This window comes from Paralichthys olivaceus, chromosome 19, assembly GCF_024713975.1.
Source record: "Paralichthys olivaceus isolate ysfri-2021 chromosome 19, ASM2471397v2, whole genome shotgun sequence".
In the NCBI taxonomy this organism is placed as follows: domain Eukaryota; kingdom Metazoa; phylum Chordata; class Actinopteri; order Pleuronectiformes; family Paralichthyidae; genus Paralichthys; species Paralichthys olivaceus.
In genome coordinates, this window is record NC_091111.1 from 13,791,162 (window position 1) to 13,812,236 (window position 21,075).

A 21,075-nucleotide genomic window follows, 5' to 3' on the forward strand; every position below is an offset into this window, starting at 1 on the left:
CTATCCCAGAGAAATCCTCATCTTCAAATATAAGAGCTGCAGGGGAAGCCACAACTGACATAATGTAACCTATAAATTGTGTGTGTGTGTGTGTGTGTGTGTGTGTGTGTGTGTGTGTGTGTGTGTGTGTGTGTGTGTGTGTGTGTGTGTCTGTCTGTCTGTCTGTCTGTCTGTCTCTGTGTGTGAGAGTCACAGGTTTGCAGGCAGTGAAAGAGACAACCATCTGCTTCGATAAGATTATTTTTTAGTTTGACAATGTTTTGCTTTTTGCTGACTCATGTACTCAGGAAGATGCTGCAGCGTGTGTGTGTGTGTGTGTGTGTGTGTGTGCGTGTGTGTGTGTGTGCGTGTGTGTGTGCGTGCGTGCGTGTGCTTGTGTTAGATGAAAAGGGAGTGAGAGGCTGTTGGAGGCTCCATCAGCACCAGTAATGAGTTTATGGAGTTGAGGTTTTATGGACAGAGACCATATAAAAACAACCCCCTGACTCTTTATGGGCCCATGGGGGCCTTGAAGATGACCAGTTACAGGTGTATTGACTTTGATTGGTAAAGATAATGATTCAACAAAGAGCAAGACAAACATTACAGATTCTCATGGAATTTGATCAATGATGTATGATTGTTGTGCTAAGATATAAGTACGTGTTACCAATACTGTTTACAGTGCGGCCACTGTGCTGTGAAAACCTGGTTACTATATCTAACCCTGGATTTTCCATTTCACTATTTCTCCCTCGACTCAGTCATTCATGAGTTCAGTCATGAACAGGTGATGACTGACATCTTTTCCTCCTGCAGGTAAAGGACCAAACCAACAGAGGGCGATGTTGATCTGAAGTTAAATCCCCTTCAGACAAGCAAAAACTTGTGTTGTCACAAATTGACATATAGATAATTAATCAATAAGGTGAGCCAATCACTAACCACATTCATATAGATTTTCAGACCTTTTTCCAAATCGTATGTCATATCTTGTATATCACCCACATACATATGCTCCGATTCTGCCAGTTTGAACGAGGATATGACTCAACCTGTGAGCTATGAACACTCTCGGGTTAAAGGAATGCAACTCTGTTGTAATGCTGCTGGATTTATTGGATGTTTAAGGGTCAACGGATTAAATGGGGAAAAAAACTGAGAAAACTGATGAGCTCACATTTAGAAAAAAATGTGAGTTCCATAAAGTTGTCCACTGTGAGTCTGCAGGTGTGCATGTGTGGATCGTTCCAGCCTTACTGGCACACAAAAACAATGTATAATAAGAATACAAACTAAATATTCAAAACTATGGCTTGTTGCTCCATCTAGTGGTCAAATTACTTGGAAACTGCAAGTAATAGTGAACTTTAATCTCTGCAGATTAGATCATTCGTTGGAGTGTTGGCCCACAGTGCTGTTCTCTCACACCTGGTGCAGGGATGGTGTCATGGAAATATTTATTCAGGTCTGCAAGGATAAGACTGGCGCAGGATGAGACAGGACAGACAGGTGGGTCATAAAGGCGTCCACAGAGGTTTATGTCTGCAATGAAAAATAACAATTACATGCAGACATTTAAATAAAATGCTGCACTTGAAAACGAAACAGGAGGAGCATTCAAAGACAACAAAGCATAACTGAATTAATCTGTCATTGATCTACAGTCGTATTTCTCTGCCATCAGGTCTCATGAGGTCAGTGCCCCTTCCTGAAGAGGGAGACATTGTGTCAGGGGTTTTTTTTCTGCTACTTTTCTAAATCCAAAATATATGTGAAAACCTGTAAGCACCATTAAAGGTCGAAGTGAGCTGCTGTTAAGAAATAAAGTTATACATGTATATCTAGATATCAGCAAGAATAGTATTTCAACAAGATAAGATCACGTCAACCTCTGATTCTTCTCATGCATAGAAAACACTTTGTTTCGTAGTTTAAAGTTGGTTTTCTGTCCAATTCAGCATTAAGTTTAGATTTGTGTGCGTTTAAGTGAGACTTTCAAGTTCTCAATCCACACAAGCTGCAAGTGTGCGGTGAGAGCAGTTGTCCCATCGGAGGCAGAGGGGAGGGGAGGCAGGGCAGGGCCGGTGCGTCCCAGCCCTCTGCATCCAGCTGGTGCGTCGCTCCGCAGCAGAGGCGCGCCACACTCACTATGGCTTTAGGCGCAAGCAGGACGCTTTTCGCACTTTTCGTCACGTTTTGCGCACCGGGATGCGGCTGGACAGGTATTAGCGACTCATTTGACCGTTTGCATGAGCAGGTGCATGGTTGGTTTGCACTTTTTTTTGTGAGAACTGCTGAGCCACTGTTTGCTTTCACCTCTTGGATCCAGTTGGATTTTCAGGACAGCTGCAGACTGTGTATTCATAATGCATGACAGTTACTGGGTTTGCCCAGAATGCCAATACTGTTTTTTGCAAGGAAAGAAAACAAAATGAATGTCTATGTGCGCGCGTACACATGCATTTCTGTGCGTGTGAGACTTAGAAATGTCCAAATCCTCCAATTGCAGATTTATTGAATAATTGCAGCTATTTACACTGCAATGGAATTAGCCTATTTAATTTAGAGTGTAGGTTTAAGTGAGCACTTACACAAAAGTATGGGCTGTTAACACTGATGTGAGTGTGTTGGGTGAAAATATGATGCTGGATTGTCCTGCAGTAACTAATGGTGATAAATGTCACTGCAAAGATTATTTAATTGAGTGTTTTCTTGCCAAATTGGGGACTAATCTGGCAGAGGGTGCTGATAAACGATCTGCCTCCAGTTTCATGGGAGAATAGAAGTGGAAGAGGTTCAAGTTTTCTGTCTGTCAAACTTCCTCTGGGCAGTGTTTCTGAGCCGCATGCTTTGAGTGCCAGATCGGCCATCAGGTAGTACAGTCAGGGATGAAATATGCCTCATAAATGAATCAAAGTGAGTCAAAAATGCTTTAAACTCACATGAAAATTTAACCTGCTTCAGGGTTCTGGTATCAGTTCATCAGAGAATTCTACATGTCAGCACCAGGGATAAGTCAAATAGTATATTTGTTTTGGACAAGCAGATAGTTTTTGCGAACCACAGTAGCACACATGTTTTAAAGATTCTCAAGTAATGTTTGTAAAATCAATTTTCAAAAGGAAAGACAACTACAAACTCCAGACAGCAAAAATACCCAAAATAACAAAAGTGTCGTAAAGTCTGTGGCGTCTCGGAGGGGAGTAAACGAAGCCTTCTGGCTGAGTTGAAAGGCCTTTCTTTTATTTATGACTTGCTCACTCCACTTGTCTATAAGTTTCTATATGACTCCCTCTCAACTGCAAGCACTTAGTGTATGAGGTCATTGTGCTTTCTCTGAATATAGGCAGCTGCTTTTTGTTGTGGTTTTTTCCTCTGGGTTTTCTTTTCCACATTTTAGGAAGTATTTACAGAGCAGTCCTGCAATTTTTTGTGGTGAAGACTTTACATTCTCACCTGGGGGCTGCATTTCACCGCTGCTGCTCCACTGAGGAGTTTGGAAGTGAACGATATCCTCTCAGGCATTTTGACAGAAGTAGTTAAGAGAGGGGCGAGTGTTACTCATTAACTTTCTCCGCTCACATGCCATCAGCTTGTCACTCTCAAATTCTTCAGAACTGAGGGTGAAATTGGGCTTGTGGGAGTAACTGGACCCTAAGTGAAAACAGAAATGCACTGTATTTTGGCAACATAAACAATGCCAACGTCTGCCATGCAGCCACAGTCCGTCAGCTCCTGGAAAGCGAGGTAGTAATTGGGTTAGGGAGTTGGGGGGGAAAGAGGGAATCATGTCCTTGCAGGCCAGTGGAATTCAAATTTTCCTGCTCTACTTAACAAGCTGGAATTCTGCAGGGACAACTCAAGACGGATCTCGGAGAAAGTTCTCAGTATCAGGAATTTCTTATCTTCAGCTTTTCTTGCCTTGGGAAAAAACACTGGAGTCACAGAGAGGCGGAGGCAGCTTGTGTGTGATATTTCTAATATTTTCCACAATACTAGGTGTGCTTCATCACCTTGCAGAGCTCGATCCAGTGCCCCCACCCACTTGCAACTTGGCTGCCTGTCAGACCTGACAGCGATGGCATGTCTCGTGTCATGATGTCATTTCTTGATGCTGTTCCAGTTGTTTAAACAAGCACCGCCTGGGCTGGGAACGCACTTGTCACAGCACAGTAGATGTTGGCATGTTAGAATACTGTTGAACGTGAGCGGGTGGCCACCAACACTGACAACAAATGCATGTTTGTAGCAGCATCATTAATGCAATGAGAGCAACATATAGTCAGGCAGTCTGGTGATTGACGTGCTGGTGTGAGGAGGGGAACTATGGTCATGGCCTCTGGTCTTTATGACAAAGTTGATCACTGCACAGGTTGCTGAAGGTCAATGGGGGAGGAGTTTAAGATAGAGGTACGACTAAGAATTTTGTAGCCCCTGGCAACATCTGACTCCAACCTCCCCCCACCTAGATGTGTGTGTGGTCCTGTTCCGATGTAGCATCAAAATTAATCACAGACTACATTCAGAGGGGGCAACTTTCCTTGTTTGGACTTTGTTTCAGTTTAGACAGCGTAATCCAAATCTTATCCCATAACCTTTAAACATGGCCAATTCATGTCTAACCCTATTCAGTCTACTGGTCCAGGTCAGTGTTCATGCCAGAAAACGTCCTTAAGAGGTAACACAAATGTGTAGCCCCACACACACACACACACACACACACACACACACACACACACACACACACACACACACACACACACACACACACACACACACACACTTACGTAGATGCGAAAACTCTCATGTCCGTTTACCAAATCTACAACCAGGAGACGGTTAGCTTAGCTTACCATAAAGACTGCAAATACATCTGATGGCCTCCACCTCCGAAGCTCACTAATTCTAAAAAAAACAGATGATGAAAATAGAAAATAGAAAAATGTAAGAGGGATATTGATCTCCTCATCTAACTCTTTGAAAGTAGTTATCCTGCCATGCGGCTGTATTAGGTTTTATTTACCCTGGTTTGTTGCATCTGTTTAGTTTTTGCCTCCAACCAAAGTAATGTTGCAGAATGGAAATTTGTTTCTGGAGCTCACAACAACACTAAACTCTCATCTCCATAAATTTCATTTCAGAATAACATCTCCAGATACTCACGACAATCTGCTTAATACACTATCAACAGTTTAAACATGGGCTATTTACTCAAATGATAAAAAAATTTTGGTGGTTAGGGTTAGGGGTGTGTTCTGTGGATTATCCAGACTAACTGGACGATTGTATCTGGACATGCTTTTCTGTTGCTGTAATTCTTTTAGTGTTATGAGGACCACAACAAATTTTCTATTCCGCATTTAATTTTGGCAGCGGGAATCGCAGACTGGTGACTCACACACTGGACAAACAAACCAAAACTATCTGCATTGCTGACCTGTGGTGACAGAGAAAATGTTTAATGGTGGTTTAAATTCTCAAATCTGAAATTACACCTCAGTCTTACCACTTAGACCGAATTTCAAGTTTTAAGAGACCATACACATGGTGATAAATATTTAAACATGTCATGGAGGCCCAGCAATGAAACACTGCACAGACATATCTGATACTTTACCCTCTTTGAAGGCTTGTTTTTGCTGCAGCAAGTAAAAAATATGTCAAAAATAGCAAAGTGGAAACTTTTGCATCACTTGCAGTTGGAAGGAAAATACGCCTCAGACAAGAACTTTGATCTGGTTTCACAGATTTGATGATCTAAGCTCAACACTGCATCTCACATCTGACGTAGCTCCTCTCCCCTCACACATCGCTCCCTACAAACACTGGTTATTGATGGGACTTTGAAGATGACAGTTATTACGGGTCAGAGGCTAACTCATTAGGGGTGAGTGGCGGGTCACCGTCTGTGAATTTGCGGCGAGGGGGTGCGCTTGTAAAAGTGGAGCACATTGCAGGTGCACAAGTATTTTCTTTTACAGGAGTGCTTTCACCTCGGGGCTTACCTGCATATGCTTTTTATACCAAACCACACATGCACATACATGTGTGTGTCTGTCGGTCGATCTTTGACAGAGCATATGGGCTGAATATCCTTCAAAGAGGATATATGACAAACAAAACTATCTGGATGGTTGACTAATGATTTCATTATGCCATCATTATGTCTTTTGATACAGCGAACCTCAGGCCTTGCCCTCATTCCTCACATACTTAATACTTTCCAGTGTCTAACTCAATCATATACTGTCTGTCTTTTACATTCACAAACACAGCACAGAAATGTTGCTCTGGTCTCCCCTGGTAACGCACTGAAACCAAACCTCCCTCCGTAAGGTTTTGATGTTACATCCACTATGTTGCTAAACTGCTTCCCAAACTGTTTATTCTTGGATGGTCATCGTGCATCTGTTGTGACTCAAAGGAGTCTTGATTTAATCAGAAATATATCTGCTTTGCTTTTTGGATCATACATTTCCAAAGGGGCCAAATTACAGAGTGATAACTGGACAGCCGAGCAGATCCCTTGCTACGTAATACACAGACTTATTGGAAACAGGGTGCGAGTGATTGAAGTGTTTCCAGACTTGTGTCAATGGAGACTGCCACAGACAGCTGATAAAACAGACTCCACGGGAGCCCCGAGTTAATGAGGAAATAAAGAAACAAAATTATTATTTTTATACTCATGGAGCTAGGCACGGTGTGATATGAGTCTGACTCTCAAGGCCTGCTGCCAGAGTGGTGCTCTCTACAGTCAGCACAAACAAGGATGAGACAATCTTTCAGCACATACAAAACTTTAAGATAAGCAGAGACAACACTTCAGGCCTCAGATGAGCTGTCGAGTGTCCTGAGTTGTTTCTAAATGTGAGAAATGGAAGTGCAGAAACAGCTGGGAGCACACCTAGAGACACCAAGAATTCACAGTGATAAAGTGATTTTGTGCTGAATGTATATACAGAACTGCTGCTGTAAACCTTTGGGGAGCACAGGCCATCATGAGAAGCAACTGTTTCTGAGATGGACAGATGAAACTGACACTTATGTGACAGCAATGAATGATTAACATGATAATAAACCATTAACTACATTTGTTTAAGTACTGCATGTGGTCTCTAATTATCCAAAGCTTACAAATACTTAATATTTGAGATGTTTGTCACACTCAGTCTCTCTGGTAAAAGTGCTGTTATAGACCAGTTTACATTTTAAGTAATACTAAAGAAAAATGAATCCACATAAACTGGTCAAGAATAAAAGATTCTATAAAGCGTTGTAATAAGTTGTGTTATTCCCATAGACAAGGTCAAGATGGACGTTGATGGCGGTCCAGAAAGTGAAGCCAATCCGACAGTGTCAATACCCACCTCCGAACGGGACCCGTCAAAAAAATCGTATTAAATATATCCAGGTTCAGTTATGTTAGCTTGGCACCCTATTTGACTTTTTAGGAAGAATTGTAGTACTTTAGGTTTACATTGGGACATCATTGTAATGTCAATCATGTTTTGAAGGTCACGTGTGATAAATCAAGTCTGCAATGGCGAATATATCAAGTGCTTGTTTATTATTTCCCACATGTTAACTGGGGTCATTTCGCTTCTTTTCCTCTCATGCAAGACAAATTCATGTTTTATATTGATGTGTTAATATCACCCTCAATGCTTCTTTTTATTTTCTGGTTGTAATGTCTGCCTTTTGGAAAATTGGCACCATTGCATTGTGCTTGCAAGCAAACAAGAAGAAGGACAAAGACACAGTTGCTTTCCAAAAGACAGTGGTTACTGTTTCTTTTTTTGGTTGTTTTGAGTACATCTTGCCAGGATGGAAAAATTGAGGATTTCTTATTGTCCTGAGGTTTCAGCATACAACCAAATCCTCATTTATTTACCAAATTTTAAATTAGTTACTATTTTTCAGGGCTGCCCTTCACATTGGATTGTGCTTCATAAATGCAGCATTTTAATAAATAGAGAGGAAATTGTCATAGTGGCGCTGAAATAGGTATTAACAGCATGTCCAGAGCTCAAACAGTGTGGCTACTTACTGGCACAACCTTATATTTACTGTGAGGAACTGTGCAAACTGATGACTGTTTGGATAAACTTAATACAGACCAAATTAATCCAGATGTCCTTTGTTTTGCAGCAGAGAAGCCCCTGCGGACAAACAATGGGAAACAGACTGTGGACAAGGTCCTGAGGGAGAGCTGGGAGCCTTCTATCCATCTGGATGGAAGACCCGTAGACCGCTTTGTAATCAGCTCCAACAAACCCACGAGGTCTCACCGCTTCGCTAAAGCAGGCAAGGACAATCGCTCTCATCTACTGGAGGATGTAGGTAAGACAGAAAGAGAGAAAAGGTTCAATTTAATGGGCAAGAGCAACACGGGGATGTTGTGAAGCACCTTTTTTCCACTGGTCAAAATCCCACTGCTAACACCTGCTAACATCTGGCTTTTGTCTGATATGGGAATGGATTCAATCATCATTCACTCCCAGGTCAAATGGCTCTGCAGGTTTTTATCAGCTGCTCCAATCAGCAGTGATGGAAACAAAACACACAGGTGAATGTGTTCATTTGGCATAACAGAGAAATGAGAGAGCGCCTCAGTTTTCATGTGTTCGTGACTTCGAGCATAACGCATCGGGGAGGGGGCAGAAACAGGGCAAAAACCTACTAGCGGTGGGAAAGGAGTCAATCGCCTTTTCAGCGGGTTTAATGGATTTTAAAAAACCTGTGCATACCTGGTGTAAAAGAGGTATGATGAAAATAAAAGGACAAAGAGAGGGAAAAAGAGGTTTGGCTTATATTACAAAGGTGAGCTCTTTGATTCTGGAGCTCTGCACTTTCTCAAAACAAGTGCCAATGATAAGGAGGGGATGAGCAAAGCCGTTTACAAAGCAAAGATGCCAGGAGATGAGGTGTATGGACACACATGTGCAAACTTCTTATCAATGACTTTGTTCATCATCAAATGTTTTGTCCTCCATGTTTGCCAGCAGGGAAGACAGAAAGGAAGAAACCACTGTTGTGGTGTGTGTGTGAGACCAGAGGTTATTTTAGGCTTCTGAGGAGAATATTATTTTTAGAACAGCTTCTATGGTAATTTCTAATTCCGCCTTGTAAAACTTAACAGGTTCTTATGTTTCTGTACACATGACACAGGGAGGCCTGCTTATTCCATTTTCCTCTGTACTTGGCATCTTCATCAGCAGCTCGGAGTCTGCAGCCAACCCTTCTTTTCCACATCTGAACCCAGCCCAGCTCCTATAACCCAGCTTCCTGTGTTGTGGTCACTTGACATATTGTGTGTGTGTATGTATGTTTGGTGGTTGTGGCAGAGGACAGGGTGGTGCCAAGTGATGAAGTCATGCATTGTCCTGTATTGTGTTCAGAAATATGCATCTGCAGAGTTTAATGTGAGTGTGGGGGTTTCTGTGTTTTGCCCCTGGTGTGTTGCGGTGGACCTTGTGGTCTCTCCAGCTCTGGTCCATCTGCCATAAATCTCTGGCCCCACCGACTTGCATCTCCAGTGTTGCCTCTCCAGAAATTCCTTGCAGATCATTTGTTGTTCCCTGAGCAGCATGAGAGCAGCGGCAGTCATCATAAATAACACAACACTGTTTGCCTCCACATCATTAAAGTGACTGGCCAGCCGCTGTTAGAGCAACAAAGACTGAGAGATGAATTGAAACCGGTCACTTTTCCCTAAAATCAAGACTGAACAGACGCTCACAGTGAGATAAAGTTGAACACGTTGCCCCACTCGCTGGTATCTCCTCTAATTCTATTTTGAGTGGAAAGCAGTTGAACCTATAGCGGACCTCAGAGGACTGCTGGACACATAAACTCTGAAGTTTGCCTGAATATTACTGATTGATCAAGGGGGCACACAAAGGTGACACTCAAAGTGAGCGCCCCCTGCTGGACTACGAGGAAAGCTACTTTCAAACACATTGATGCACTTCTAGTCTGTATGTTCTAAATCCGAGCAGGTCACCACAGTTTGAATATTAACAAGTATATTTTTTATTTTTCTTCATCAGGTCGATCTGTGGATTCCTCTTTAAATTCATATCATTTATTACCTGCTTTTCTCGTTTCCATCGTTTCACAAGAACTCATGTTTCTTTTTTTAGACCCTGAATGGGTTAACCTGGATGGCTTTGCTGTGTTGGGCGGTGCACCTGTCAACAACTCATCAGCAGGTAAACCTGAACTCAAAACATCTTCACCAACAGCACATGGGAGTGGTCTCACTTCACATCCATTCATGTAAAACTATCCGGCTAAATCCATGAAAAGCAGTTTGCTGAAATGATCTGCCGTCATTATGGATATAAAAGAAACCGCTGGCTCTAATGCGGTGATGATTAACGGTGCTGTGTCTCGGGGCGACAGTCTCCTTTTGCATCATTCCCTCACTTGTTTTGTCCTTATAGATAAGTAGGGAACAAAACACTCACTTTTCTGTGACTCATAGTTTTCCATTCGTTTAACCAGGCATGTTTTTCTTGCCGTTGATCCAAATTTAACATCTATTCTAGAGTTTTCTGCTTCAATGGTGTCCACGTAATTAATTATCACTTATTAGTCTGTCACCATTTTCAGTAGACTATAAAATTAAAGGAAATTACTTGTAGACAGATGTGTAGTATTGGCCTCCAACGTGATTGCAACATCATCCATACCTTAGTCTTAACTTAACTCTGTACATCGACAGACCGGTTGAGGTCTTTCAGTGTTGAGTTTGCATGTTCTCTCCATGTCTGAGTTGGTTTCCTCCAGATGCTCTAGTTTCTTGGCAACTTTAACTTGCCTGTAGGTGTGAATGTGAGCATAAACAGTATGTTCTCACATGTCAGCCCTGTGGTTGACTGGTGGCCTGTTCAGGGTGTACCTACTTCTCAACCATAATGGACTCATGGCCCTCAAGGATAAACCTGTCTTCTGTAAGTGATAGATGGACGGACAAAACGAACAATTTGGTGTCTGAACTTGTGATGCGTCTTTTGGGACATTGAGAGACTGAATCTTTAATGCATTATTAAGACTAAATTACAAACTAATCAATCAGTACTGAAAATGCGGCTCTAATATTCATCTAACCTTTGTTTAATCTCTTCATATGACATTTGATATGTATTTGTTTTAAGGAATGGAGACAAAAAAGGAAATAAACTTAATTACCTTTATCATTACCTGTTTATTTCTGTGCAGAATTGGAAATAAGCAGATACATTTATCCTGTTCCTGTTTAGTTAACATTAGCTCATTTGTCAAACATTTTAAGTCGACAAAATGACAAAGATATTTCCATTAGTGTTCATATTTTGATTGGAGTTGTTTCTTAGACATTAGTTAGCGAATCTCTCTGCCAGTTTGGATTAAATTCATTATTTCTGCCACCAGGGAAGCTCAGACACTGAGAACTGTTTGTGAAGCTGTTAAAGGAAACTGTGGCTAAACTGAGCAATGTAATCCTACGCGACACCCAAACTCAACAAATCATATTTGCAAGTTTAGATTTGCGTTTGAAGTTGGTGATACCTGACGTTCTTCAGGTATGGTTCTGAGGGGGGAGTGAGAAGACAACAGCATCTCAGCCTGATACACTGAGGTGGTCTCTGCTGCAGCAGTGGTATGTCTCTCTGTCTGGAGATCAGCCTGGCAACACTGCGGACTATTGAGCTTCCAGGAAAAGACAGAAAGGATCTGGCAGTGAGTGCATTGTGGAGTCAATGGTTTAGTGGTCCGCGGGCGGCGAGATGACCTGGGGCCAAACTATGCACTGTGACAGTTTTCCAGAGAGAGAAAGAGAGGAAGAAGAAAACAAGGAAAAAGGAGAAGTCAGCATATTCAAACCAAATGGATCTTTTTCTGTTTGAGGTTAGAGCTAGAATGAGGAGAGATGGTCAAACAGGTGTGGATTGACAGTCACATCATTGGATCAGTTATCTTTAATTATGGTTTGTCTCTGTACACTATAAACTGGCGAGCTGTCCTGTCCCGCCCATCGCTCAATGTCAGCTCCCTGCAACCCTCAAAGGATAAGCGGTACAGATAGTTATAGATAAAAGATGAATGGATAAAGCACAGAACAGTGACTCAAGTCTTTATTTGTAGTACTCTGATTAACTTAAACCTTAACTCTTTACACCCTCTTTAAAATACATGTTGAAACATGCGGGCAGACAGATGAAGGCAGGAGTGGAACAACCAGAAAGGGAAAACAATCCTTTCGATCCAGAGAACCTCAAAATGCTACAAGTGCAGAAACAAAGCAGAGATAAAGATATGAAAACAGAATAAGGTGAGAGGAAAAGAAAGTTTCAGAGAGGAGTTGGTGAATCACCGAACAAACAGTCAATGTTTCTCGATCCAAAAGATCCAGCTGTGCTGGCAGGACAGAGCAGAGGATGGAGACTGAGATGTAAAAACATGAATAAAGCATTCTTAGTGTCTCTGAAACAAACCACCTAATTCTTCCTGGGAGCTTTTTACTCCCCTTCATATTTTATAATCTTTGTTTTACACCAGATATTGTGTCATTATAGAAGCCTATCAGGGCTAAACACCTCTCCTTTGCTTTTTTAATCGCTTAGGCAAATATTTTGTGTTAAGTTGATTCTCATGTAAAACAGTTATCAGTTGGCATCGTCTACCTGTTAAAGGAGAATCCCAACATCCCAATGTTGCTTTTAGTTGCGTCAGATCCACTTTGTTAAATCAACTATCTGACCCGGCTTTGCATGGTGCTCTCCAGATGGGATATTTTTCATCTGACGGTGATTATGAGAAACATACAAATGAGGGATAGAGGGAGGAGAGGAAAGAAAGGAGAGTTTTTTTTGTTATATTGCCAGTGCTATCACTGAGCAGCACTGCAACCAGATGAGAAGGGGATTGTCGTGGCTGCCTGAGACAGTGATGTCAACCAGGACGGACTCACCACCAGGGTGGGTTTCAGACAGGAAGCAGGGCACCAGTAGTTAGATCAGATCACAGGAGACGCGGTGCGGTTTCATGACTAGATGTGTTTATAGAAACATCTAATTTGTATTTATTTATATGTTTATCGCTTAGCAGATGTGACTTTCGCGGATCTTTCATTCTCAATGGCAGTTAAATGTCTCAGTTAGGCCCCAAAGCCAATTCCAACACAGGGGACAGGTTATGAATGAACCATAGGTCATGAACTGAATTGCACTCCGACTATTTACTCTCCGTTATCATCCTCCAACAGGTCCACTCAGGTTTCCACACACTCCAGCCAGAAATCAGCCGTCTGTTAGGCGAGCGACCAGGGTGGACAGGACAGCTCGCCCATCGGGTTTGTCTAATACCCGGGCACACAGGAGGGCACCACAGTCCTCCTCGGGTCCCAGGCAACCTGAGAGAGCTTTGCCAGGAACCCCGCTGCTGCAGAGAAGATATCCACACCACACCAAGCCTCAGTCAGACCAGAGGAACCGTAACACACAGAAACTAAGTAAGAGGAACCACATCTCACACTCTTAATTTCCAGATTTAAAGAACATTTTAGGTTCCAGTAAAATTGAGCTAAATGTCTAAATATTGTTTGTAGATTATCTTTAGTGTCCTTAGTGTAAACCCTGGCCGTGCCTGGTATCCCTTTTCATTCATAGCATCTGAGTCCGTTCATGTGGTGTCACTGCAGGCACAGAAAGCCCAGGGTCATAGTGCATCCGCCAGGAGAGCAATCGCAACCAAAACAACCACACCAGGTACTCACAGATTAATATTTAATGTTTGCTTTTGTCTGCCCATCTTTTAAACCATAAATAACATACATTTTTGGGATTTTAAGAAAACAAAGCTCAACAGTTTATGTCTCTGTGCCTTTGTGTGTGTGTGTATGTGTTGACCAGAGCCACCAGAGTACGAGGCTAAGGACATAAGTGTCAGGGTCATGTCTGCTCAGTCTGTCCTCATCTCCTGGGTTGACCCTGCAGTCGAGATGGGGAAAGTCCTCCCCGGAGCATCCAGGTGGGATCTGTTAGAGTGCATGTGGCGGTTTGTGAGACAGACAGAGAAACAAAGACCATTTAAGACAAAGGAAGAACCCTAACCCCTCTCTACTGTCATTCTATCTTAACTCAGATCCTACACAGTTAGGTACAGGGAGAAGGGTGAATCGGCACGCTGGGAGTACAAGGACAGCACCCAGAGGAGAATGATGATCGAAACCCTGTCTGCTGATGGCATGTATGAGTTCTCTGTCAGAATCACTCAGGGAGAAAATCATAGCAAGTGGAGCGTCTCAGTCTTTCAGAGGACCCCTGAGTCAGGTATGTGCTGCCACATGAGAATTGCTTATGCAGTATGAATTTGTAGGCAGCAATGCAACTGATGGAAAGTGATTTTCTTTTTATAGACTCAGCTATACAGAGCCAAATCACGGCTTTTTCCATCGACTTTGAATATAGCAATTATTCTTGCATAGCTGTGTCTGTTCACTCTTTTCCACTATTTCTTCTTATGACAATTCATCACAATCACTACCTATTAATCCTATTTCATATAGCTTTGGTAGCCGGTGTCATAGGCAGTTCCTGAGGTGAGGTTCATTGGAAATTTCAGACTTTTCTGCCTGTCTCTGCAGCTCAGCTCTGCTCCTGCGTTTCTATACATGAGAGGGGGGGGGGGGCGTCCCTGACAATGTATGGCAGCAGTACTTTCCTCAGCTGAGGCCTCCTGGCACAAATGCCTATGCTGTTTTTTTATGCTTTAAGCAGCAATTTCCTCCCGCTGCTCCCTCTGTGCTGCTTGTGGTTTCTGTCCCGATGCTCCTCCCTTAACTGGTGTCTTTCCACTAACTCGTGTTCTCCTCGCTCACCAGCACCATCTGGACCACCAGAGAACTTTGAAGTCAAGCCACTACGAGGGAAAGGAACGGCTGTCGTAGCAACATGGGATCCACCTGAGGAACCCAATGGCCGGATAAGAGGTGAGACCCATAGGATTAAAGAGTCAAAAGAATGTTTTTTTTCTTAGAAATCAGTAAATAAATATTCCTGGTGTTTGACTTGTGAACTTATTTAAACATTTCATTCACATTCTGTTGTGGTAGTGCCCACTACATTAGTGTTTTCCAGTTTCCATGAGCTTTTGGTTCTAACTGATAGTGTTGATATTGTAATTTGATTGGTTGATGGGTGGGAACAGAAAAAGTTTAATTATATGCTTTGTCACATTTGTGATTTGAAAACTCCATATTATTCATTTTAGAGGCTAATTTCATGTTTCAAGTCAAAGTGTAACAACAGGATTATTCAATGTTGTGAGCTTTGACTGTTGGGTAAATTATCATCACCATAAACTTGACCCATAAATGAGAGGCAGCTCAAACTCAACAGTACACTGGGTCCTCCCAAATGTTGAATATTGTGAAAGGACTATTGATGTATTTCGTCTGCTTTTTGGGCTTGTCGAAAAACAAGGGCCATTGAGACTTTGCTTTGTCTCCCAACAGAATACATCCTGTCATATGCTCCTGCTATGAAGCCATTTGGAATGAAGAGTGTGACGTTACGTGGCAGCACCACCACAGCCACCGTTGATGGCCTCACACCAGGAGACCGATACATCTTTAAGATTAAGGCCAGCAACAGGAGGGGGCAGGGACCACAGAGCAAGGCCTTCAGTGTTGCCATGCCAGGATGTAAGCACCTTTTTTTCAGTTTTTTACTAGCATGTTTAGATAAAAAATAGTTTAATCCTTAATTCGTGTTCAATTGTGTCTCCTGTCAGCCAGCAGCACTGCCTCATCATCCTCTAAAACCAAGGAAACCCCCAGAACAAGCCACACTCCCTCCAAGCAGGATACTGACCATGACGAATCAGAACTCTTGACAACAGAGGCACCAGAGGAGCCAACAACAACCCCTCCGCCACGACCTGCTGCACCTGTCAACAGGCGTCAACGCCCACTCTCCCAGTCACGTTCCTTTCACAGCATCTTCTCCTCTGTGAGGGGCTCAGTCAGGAACACAGGAAACAGAGGTTCCTCCAAAAGAAGGGCCCAAGATAGGGAGGATGAAGAGGAGGAAGAAGAGACAATACCCACAACACCACCTCCAGTAGAAGAGACAACAGTCTTGGAGACAAAAGAGCCAGACAACGATGTTTCCCCTGACCCTGAGAATGATGTGGCCTATGATGAGGAGCCACCAACTACTGAGACCCCCAATCTCAAAGTTATTAGACCCTCACCAACTAAACCAGCTACTGCTCGTCTCAAACAACAACCGAGAAGGCCCATAAAGATAAGGATCCATGACAGACAAGTATCCAAGGGGGCCTCCTCCTCATCTTCTTCAACTTCCTCCTCCTCTTCTGATGCCTCCTCCTCTTCTGATGCCGCCTCCTCTTCTGATGCCACCTCATCCTTGTTTCCCTCCACTTCCTCTTCATCAGACTCAACCTCATCATCATCCTCACATATTCAAGAGTCAGCAGCCAGTAGAAAGGACTATGTAGCTTCTACATACCCAGAGAGTAAAGACACCTACGATAAGACCAGTATGAGATATAACAAACCTTCCACTCCAAAGGAGGATAGTTCACAGCAGTCAGAGACCACAGCTTTAGGTAGAGGGCGTCCGAGTGGGTCTAGTTTTGGTTTAGGTTACGGACGAAGACAACCTGGAATTTTGTTTAGAGGGAATTCCACTCGAATCCCTAATGGTAACAAACCTGCCATCACATCACAGTCGAATTTACCAAGCAGAACTCTAACCCAAGCAACATCAAACACACACGCTTCAGTAACAACACCAGAAAAGACTGAAAACCATAAAACATTACATACTTTCAATCCAACAACATCAAAGTCAACTTCAGGAAGGGCGTCCAACAGCCAAACAACATCTGATTCATATCACTCTGACAAATTGCAGACCAGCTCACAGTCCAGGTCACATGGCAGCTCACAGCAACCATCCACTGCAGCCACATCAGGCTCTTCTCCGTCAACATCACACAGAGGATCTCAAAGCTCTGCAAATTCTCACAACACGCACAATTCACAGACTTCACACACATCACCAGAGCGGGAGACGACATACGAGAGAAATGAAAACACAGATACAGAAGTAGCCAAAGACGAGGAGCCAACAAAGGAGGAGAGAACTGATGAAAAACCTGTGGTTTCTCGAACCAGAATTAGTACCTCCTTGGCTGAAAAATTCCCTTGGCTAGCAAGTCGTTATCCAGGCAGATTCAATTCAGGAACAAGGGTGTCATCTTCCAGACAGGACGGGAGGAGCCCCTGGACAAGGACGTCAGCCTCTGTAGGGGCTGGCAGACCCATCTTGAGGGGGGCCCCCACTCGGGTCTCAGCTGCTTCGGGTGCTGCAGGAGTGTCCACAATTCAAGAGACCAGTGAAGATCTGAAGACTCCTTCCACTCATGACTCAGTTAAGTATGGGGTTGGGGCTGGCTCGATTAAGCCGTCTTTGACAGATAAAAATACAGCAACTAGTGACACGAGAAACCCAACTACCTCATCCTCCTCTTCTTCAGCAACCTCTTCTTCAAATTCCCATCATTCTTTAAGTGGACACAAAGACACAATTGAGCCTATTATTAGAGGAACATCTTATGACAATAATGATAAGGACTATGAGAGAAGTAAAGAAGTCAGTGGGAGAAATGAGGAAGTTGCAGACCCCACAGCTGCCCAAAAGAATCCTGCTACAACATCAGCAGACCCTCACAGAAACACAGAGGACAATGAGAGTGTGGATACAACGGACACTTCTTCCAGAACCAGGACTGGCACTCACCGTCGTCCTGGTGTCGGGGTGAATGGGAGGGTACGCTCACCTCTGTTGGCTAACAGGCAGTTTGGTGGATCTAGACTTCCCTTCAGACCACAACCAGCACAGAACTCAAGGCTGGATTCTTCAGCACCAGAATCAAAATCCTCTTCATCAAATTCACCAGTGTTGACCTCAGATCGTGAAGCTGGCACTGGTACTACTGTGACAAACACAGGAGGAATAAATGGAGGAAACTCCCAGTCCACACTGCCATCTTCATCATCTTCATCTTCCTCTAGGGACAGCTTTAGGGGACAAGGGGGTAGGTCTCGATATCCCATCATCAGAGGGAAACCAATCAATGGAGGAGCTGTCACTGGAAATGGTAAATTCAGTAGTTTCAGTGCATGAGATTGAGAATTGCTGCCAGCTACTACATTACACAGATGATGCAATTATTTTTATGAGCAAGCACTCAGATACTGCACTGTACTTTTCTTTAATCATACATTTGTTTAGGTAAAAATGGTCGACCCAACCTGACAGCAACAAACAATAAAGATTCCTCTTCCTCTCATGAAACCAGTAAGGCTGTCGGTCAAAGGTTTATTACTGGACCTGATGGAAGCAAATGGGTAACTGTGTATAATGGTCTTTAAACTTCTCTTGCCATTTACTTCTCTTTAACTTCTCTTTAGCATGAAATACTGAACATTTTAGAAATGCTAGATAAAAATATTGGTGCTACATCTTATGGTAAATACAAAGCCACAGCCAGGAGAAGATTAGCGTAGCTTAACATACAGATTTGAAAGGGGCAAACAGTTAGCCTGGCTCTCTCTGAAGGTTGTCTTTCTGGTGGACTGGCAACGTTATGATAATGACTCCAGGAATTAACTGTACCTGTCCAAGAAATTATCTTGCACATAAAACCAAAAGATGTCATTTCCATCTTATTTTGTTTGTTTGTATGGATTAAATACATCATCTATAGCATGTTGATTATTGATCTTTAGAGTTGCTGGTAGGCATTTCTTTACCTTTGGACACATCCTGGTCTTTGAGTGGTATTCATTTTCTCAACCAACTCTCGGCAGAACAAAACATGAAGTGTACTTCCCAAAATCTTACACCATTTCTTCAGTGCTTCAAATTTTAAGCTCCACTGATCATTTGATCCCACTCAGATTGTCAGGTGAATTAATGAGTCAGGATGAGCCAATAAGTCACATTTTCTTTGTATAGTTTGGTAAATGTTTCTTTTTATCTAGGTTGTAGACTTGGAGAGAGGGATTCTTATGAACCAGGATGGACAAGTTCTCCAGGACTCCAATGGCAAACCCAAGAGAGTCATTCTTGGCGAGGATGGACGCACAATCTTTGGTAATATACTTCATTAAATCTTACATTATATTAAAACATACTGTATACACACTGAATGTGAAAATTAAAACCTTTTTCCATTCTCAATATTATCTTGCAGTTTAAGACAAGGATTATTGAATGAATATTCTGTTTCTGTCCATCAGACCACATGGGCAGTCCCCTGCTAAACAATGAAGGTATGGCTCTGTTCGGCCATGGCAGAGACAGTCGGCCAGTGGTCAACCCCAAAGATAAGCTCCTCACGGTTGGAGGGAAACCTTTACTTGGCTTGGACCTACCTCGCTTCAGGGCTCCGATCAAACCCAAAACCACCACCACCATGGCTCCTACCACAACACCTGAACCCACCACCCCTGAATGGACCACAGAGGAGTTTACCACCTCAATGATATTCCCAACCTGTCCACCAGGAACCTTCGCTAAGACAGATGAATATGGGTATCCACTGGTGGACCAAGAAGGAATATTAGACTGTTATCCAGAAGGTGAGTCTTTCCCTTGAAATTCACAACACACTTAAGTTATAATCATAAAACATTAGTATAAATATATATTGGTAATACACTAATGAAACCTCCTACCCCTACTTGTAATATTGCTTAGGCCAAGGCCGACAGTCAAAAAAAGTTAAAATGCATTTTAAATCACAAATCATTCACCATATTCTACATTAGCCACAGATGTATTAATTAAAACCAGAGAGGAAACATGTTGATGCTGCAGTTATTTTGAGTGTGAAAATTCATAGGAAAGATGATACAGTCTATTTTTATTTGTTGTAGGGCTAGCTAACAATTAAATCTAGCTTAGGTGTGTCAAACCTACAAAAAAGAAAATTCTTAATCTGTGGAGACAGAGCCAACTTAATGCAGTTTCTGAGATATCATTCTCTTTGTAATGATGGATGTGTGGGTGTATGTTTACAAGTAAGAAATGTGTACATAGAAATGTTAGATTGATGCTACAGCTTGTTCTGCTTCTCTGACAGAGGAATCCTCAGGATTGGAAATGGACTACATGGTTACAGAGACCATGGTGCCTGATGCTTTAGCTCTTAAGAAAGGTATTGGCTGAGTTTGGCTTCAGACCGACCTACCGCCACTGGGCTGGATGGACTAAACTGCACTGTGTATGCTCATTGTTTGTTGGTCATCGTCTTGTTTATTCGTCAGTGGATCTGTTTGCTAGCTCTTCTCGTCTCCTCCTCTTTGCCGTGCCTGCGGTTGTTTCTCCTCTTGTATTTCTGTTTGGGTTTGGTCCTGGTTCATCGATGGGATTTTGGATATTTTCCATTCTGGCTGTTTTTAATCACTCTTATTCCAAAAACCTGGACTCAGGCTGCATGTGAACTGCATTACTAAGTGTAAGAGAATGCCCTGGCTTATGATTTGATGTAATGCATTTGCTGTTCTTAACAGTGCTTTGTACTGTAATAGATGAACCCCAGCTGAAATACTATCCGAATAGAATAACTGCAGTTTGGTTGTCAGTGTTTGTAATTTCATTCAATTTCAATGTGTTGCATGTGATATTTCTCTTTTTGGGGGTTTTGCTGGAAAATACTCATTGAGCATCAAAATATTGTTCTTAGCATTTCCCTGCCACAGCTCAAAGCTGGTTGCATGTGTGTGGACCATGATGTAACGCCAAGGTCCACTTGAGCAGCGCACGGAAAAAAACAGTGATGAAAGAGGAAGGAACTAATTGAATTGCACCCACTGAATCCTTTCACATTTGTCAGCCTTGAAGACTTGTGAAATGGCCGTTGTCTTCAAGGCCCCCTCACATGGAAAATGTGGGTAGCAGAACATTACATAAGAACTCAGCCTTGGGTATTGGGTCTTTCCAGAGTGAGCTCACATATCTGTCTACAATTAATATAATATTTTTAACACTTTTATTACGCAGATCGCAA

General features: G+C 42.6%; 1 protein-coding gene across 4 annotated transcripts in view; it reads left to right on the plus strand.

The window, feature by feature from the left end:
* Window positions 1-774: 774 nt before the first annotated feature.
* fndc1 (fibronectin type III domain containing 1) overlaps window positions 775-21,075 on the plus strand; it is a 32,236-nt gene continuing 11,935 nt past the window's right edge. The window contains exons 1-15 of one of the 4 annotated variants that reach the window (XM_069515700.1): window positions 775-907; window positions 1,363-1,491; window positions 8,134-8,325; window positions 10,128-10,196; window positions 13,235-13,480; window positions 13,638-13,736; window positions 13,881-13,998; window positions 14,113-14,300; window positions 14,852-14,959; window positions 15,485-15,673; window positions 15,763-18,159; window positions 18,294-18,409; window positions 19,046-19,157; window positions 19,304-19,645; window positions 20,149-20,223. In XM_069515700.1, the coding sequence (XP_069371801.1) occupies window positions 1,422-1,491; window positions 8,134-8,325; window positions 10,128-10,196; window positions 13,235-13,480; window positions 13,638-13,736; window positions 13,881-13,998; window positions 14,113-14,300; window positions 14,852-14,959; window positions 15,485-15,673; window positions 15,763-18,159; window positions 18,294-18,409; window positions 19,046-19,157; window positions 19,304-19,645; window positions 20,149-20,223 (4,321 nt within the window). In that variant the 5' untranslated portion in view covers window positions 775-907; window positions 1,363-1,421. Of the gene's footprint in view, window positions 908-1,362; window positions 1,492-2,037; window positions 2,205-8,133; window positions 8,326-10,127; window positions 10,197-13,234; window positions 13,481-13,637; window positions 13,737-13,880; window positions 13,999-14,112; window positions 14,301-14,851; window positions 14,960-15,484; window positions 15,674-15,762; window positions 18,160-18,293; window positions 18,410-19,045; window positions 19,158-19,303; window positions 19,646-20,148; window positions 20,224-21,075 lie in introns of those variants that run through there. The other 3 variants (XM_069515701.1, XM_020097418.2, XM_020097419.2) reach the window with 3 other exon arrangements.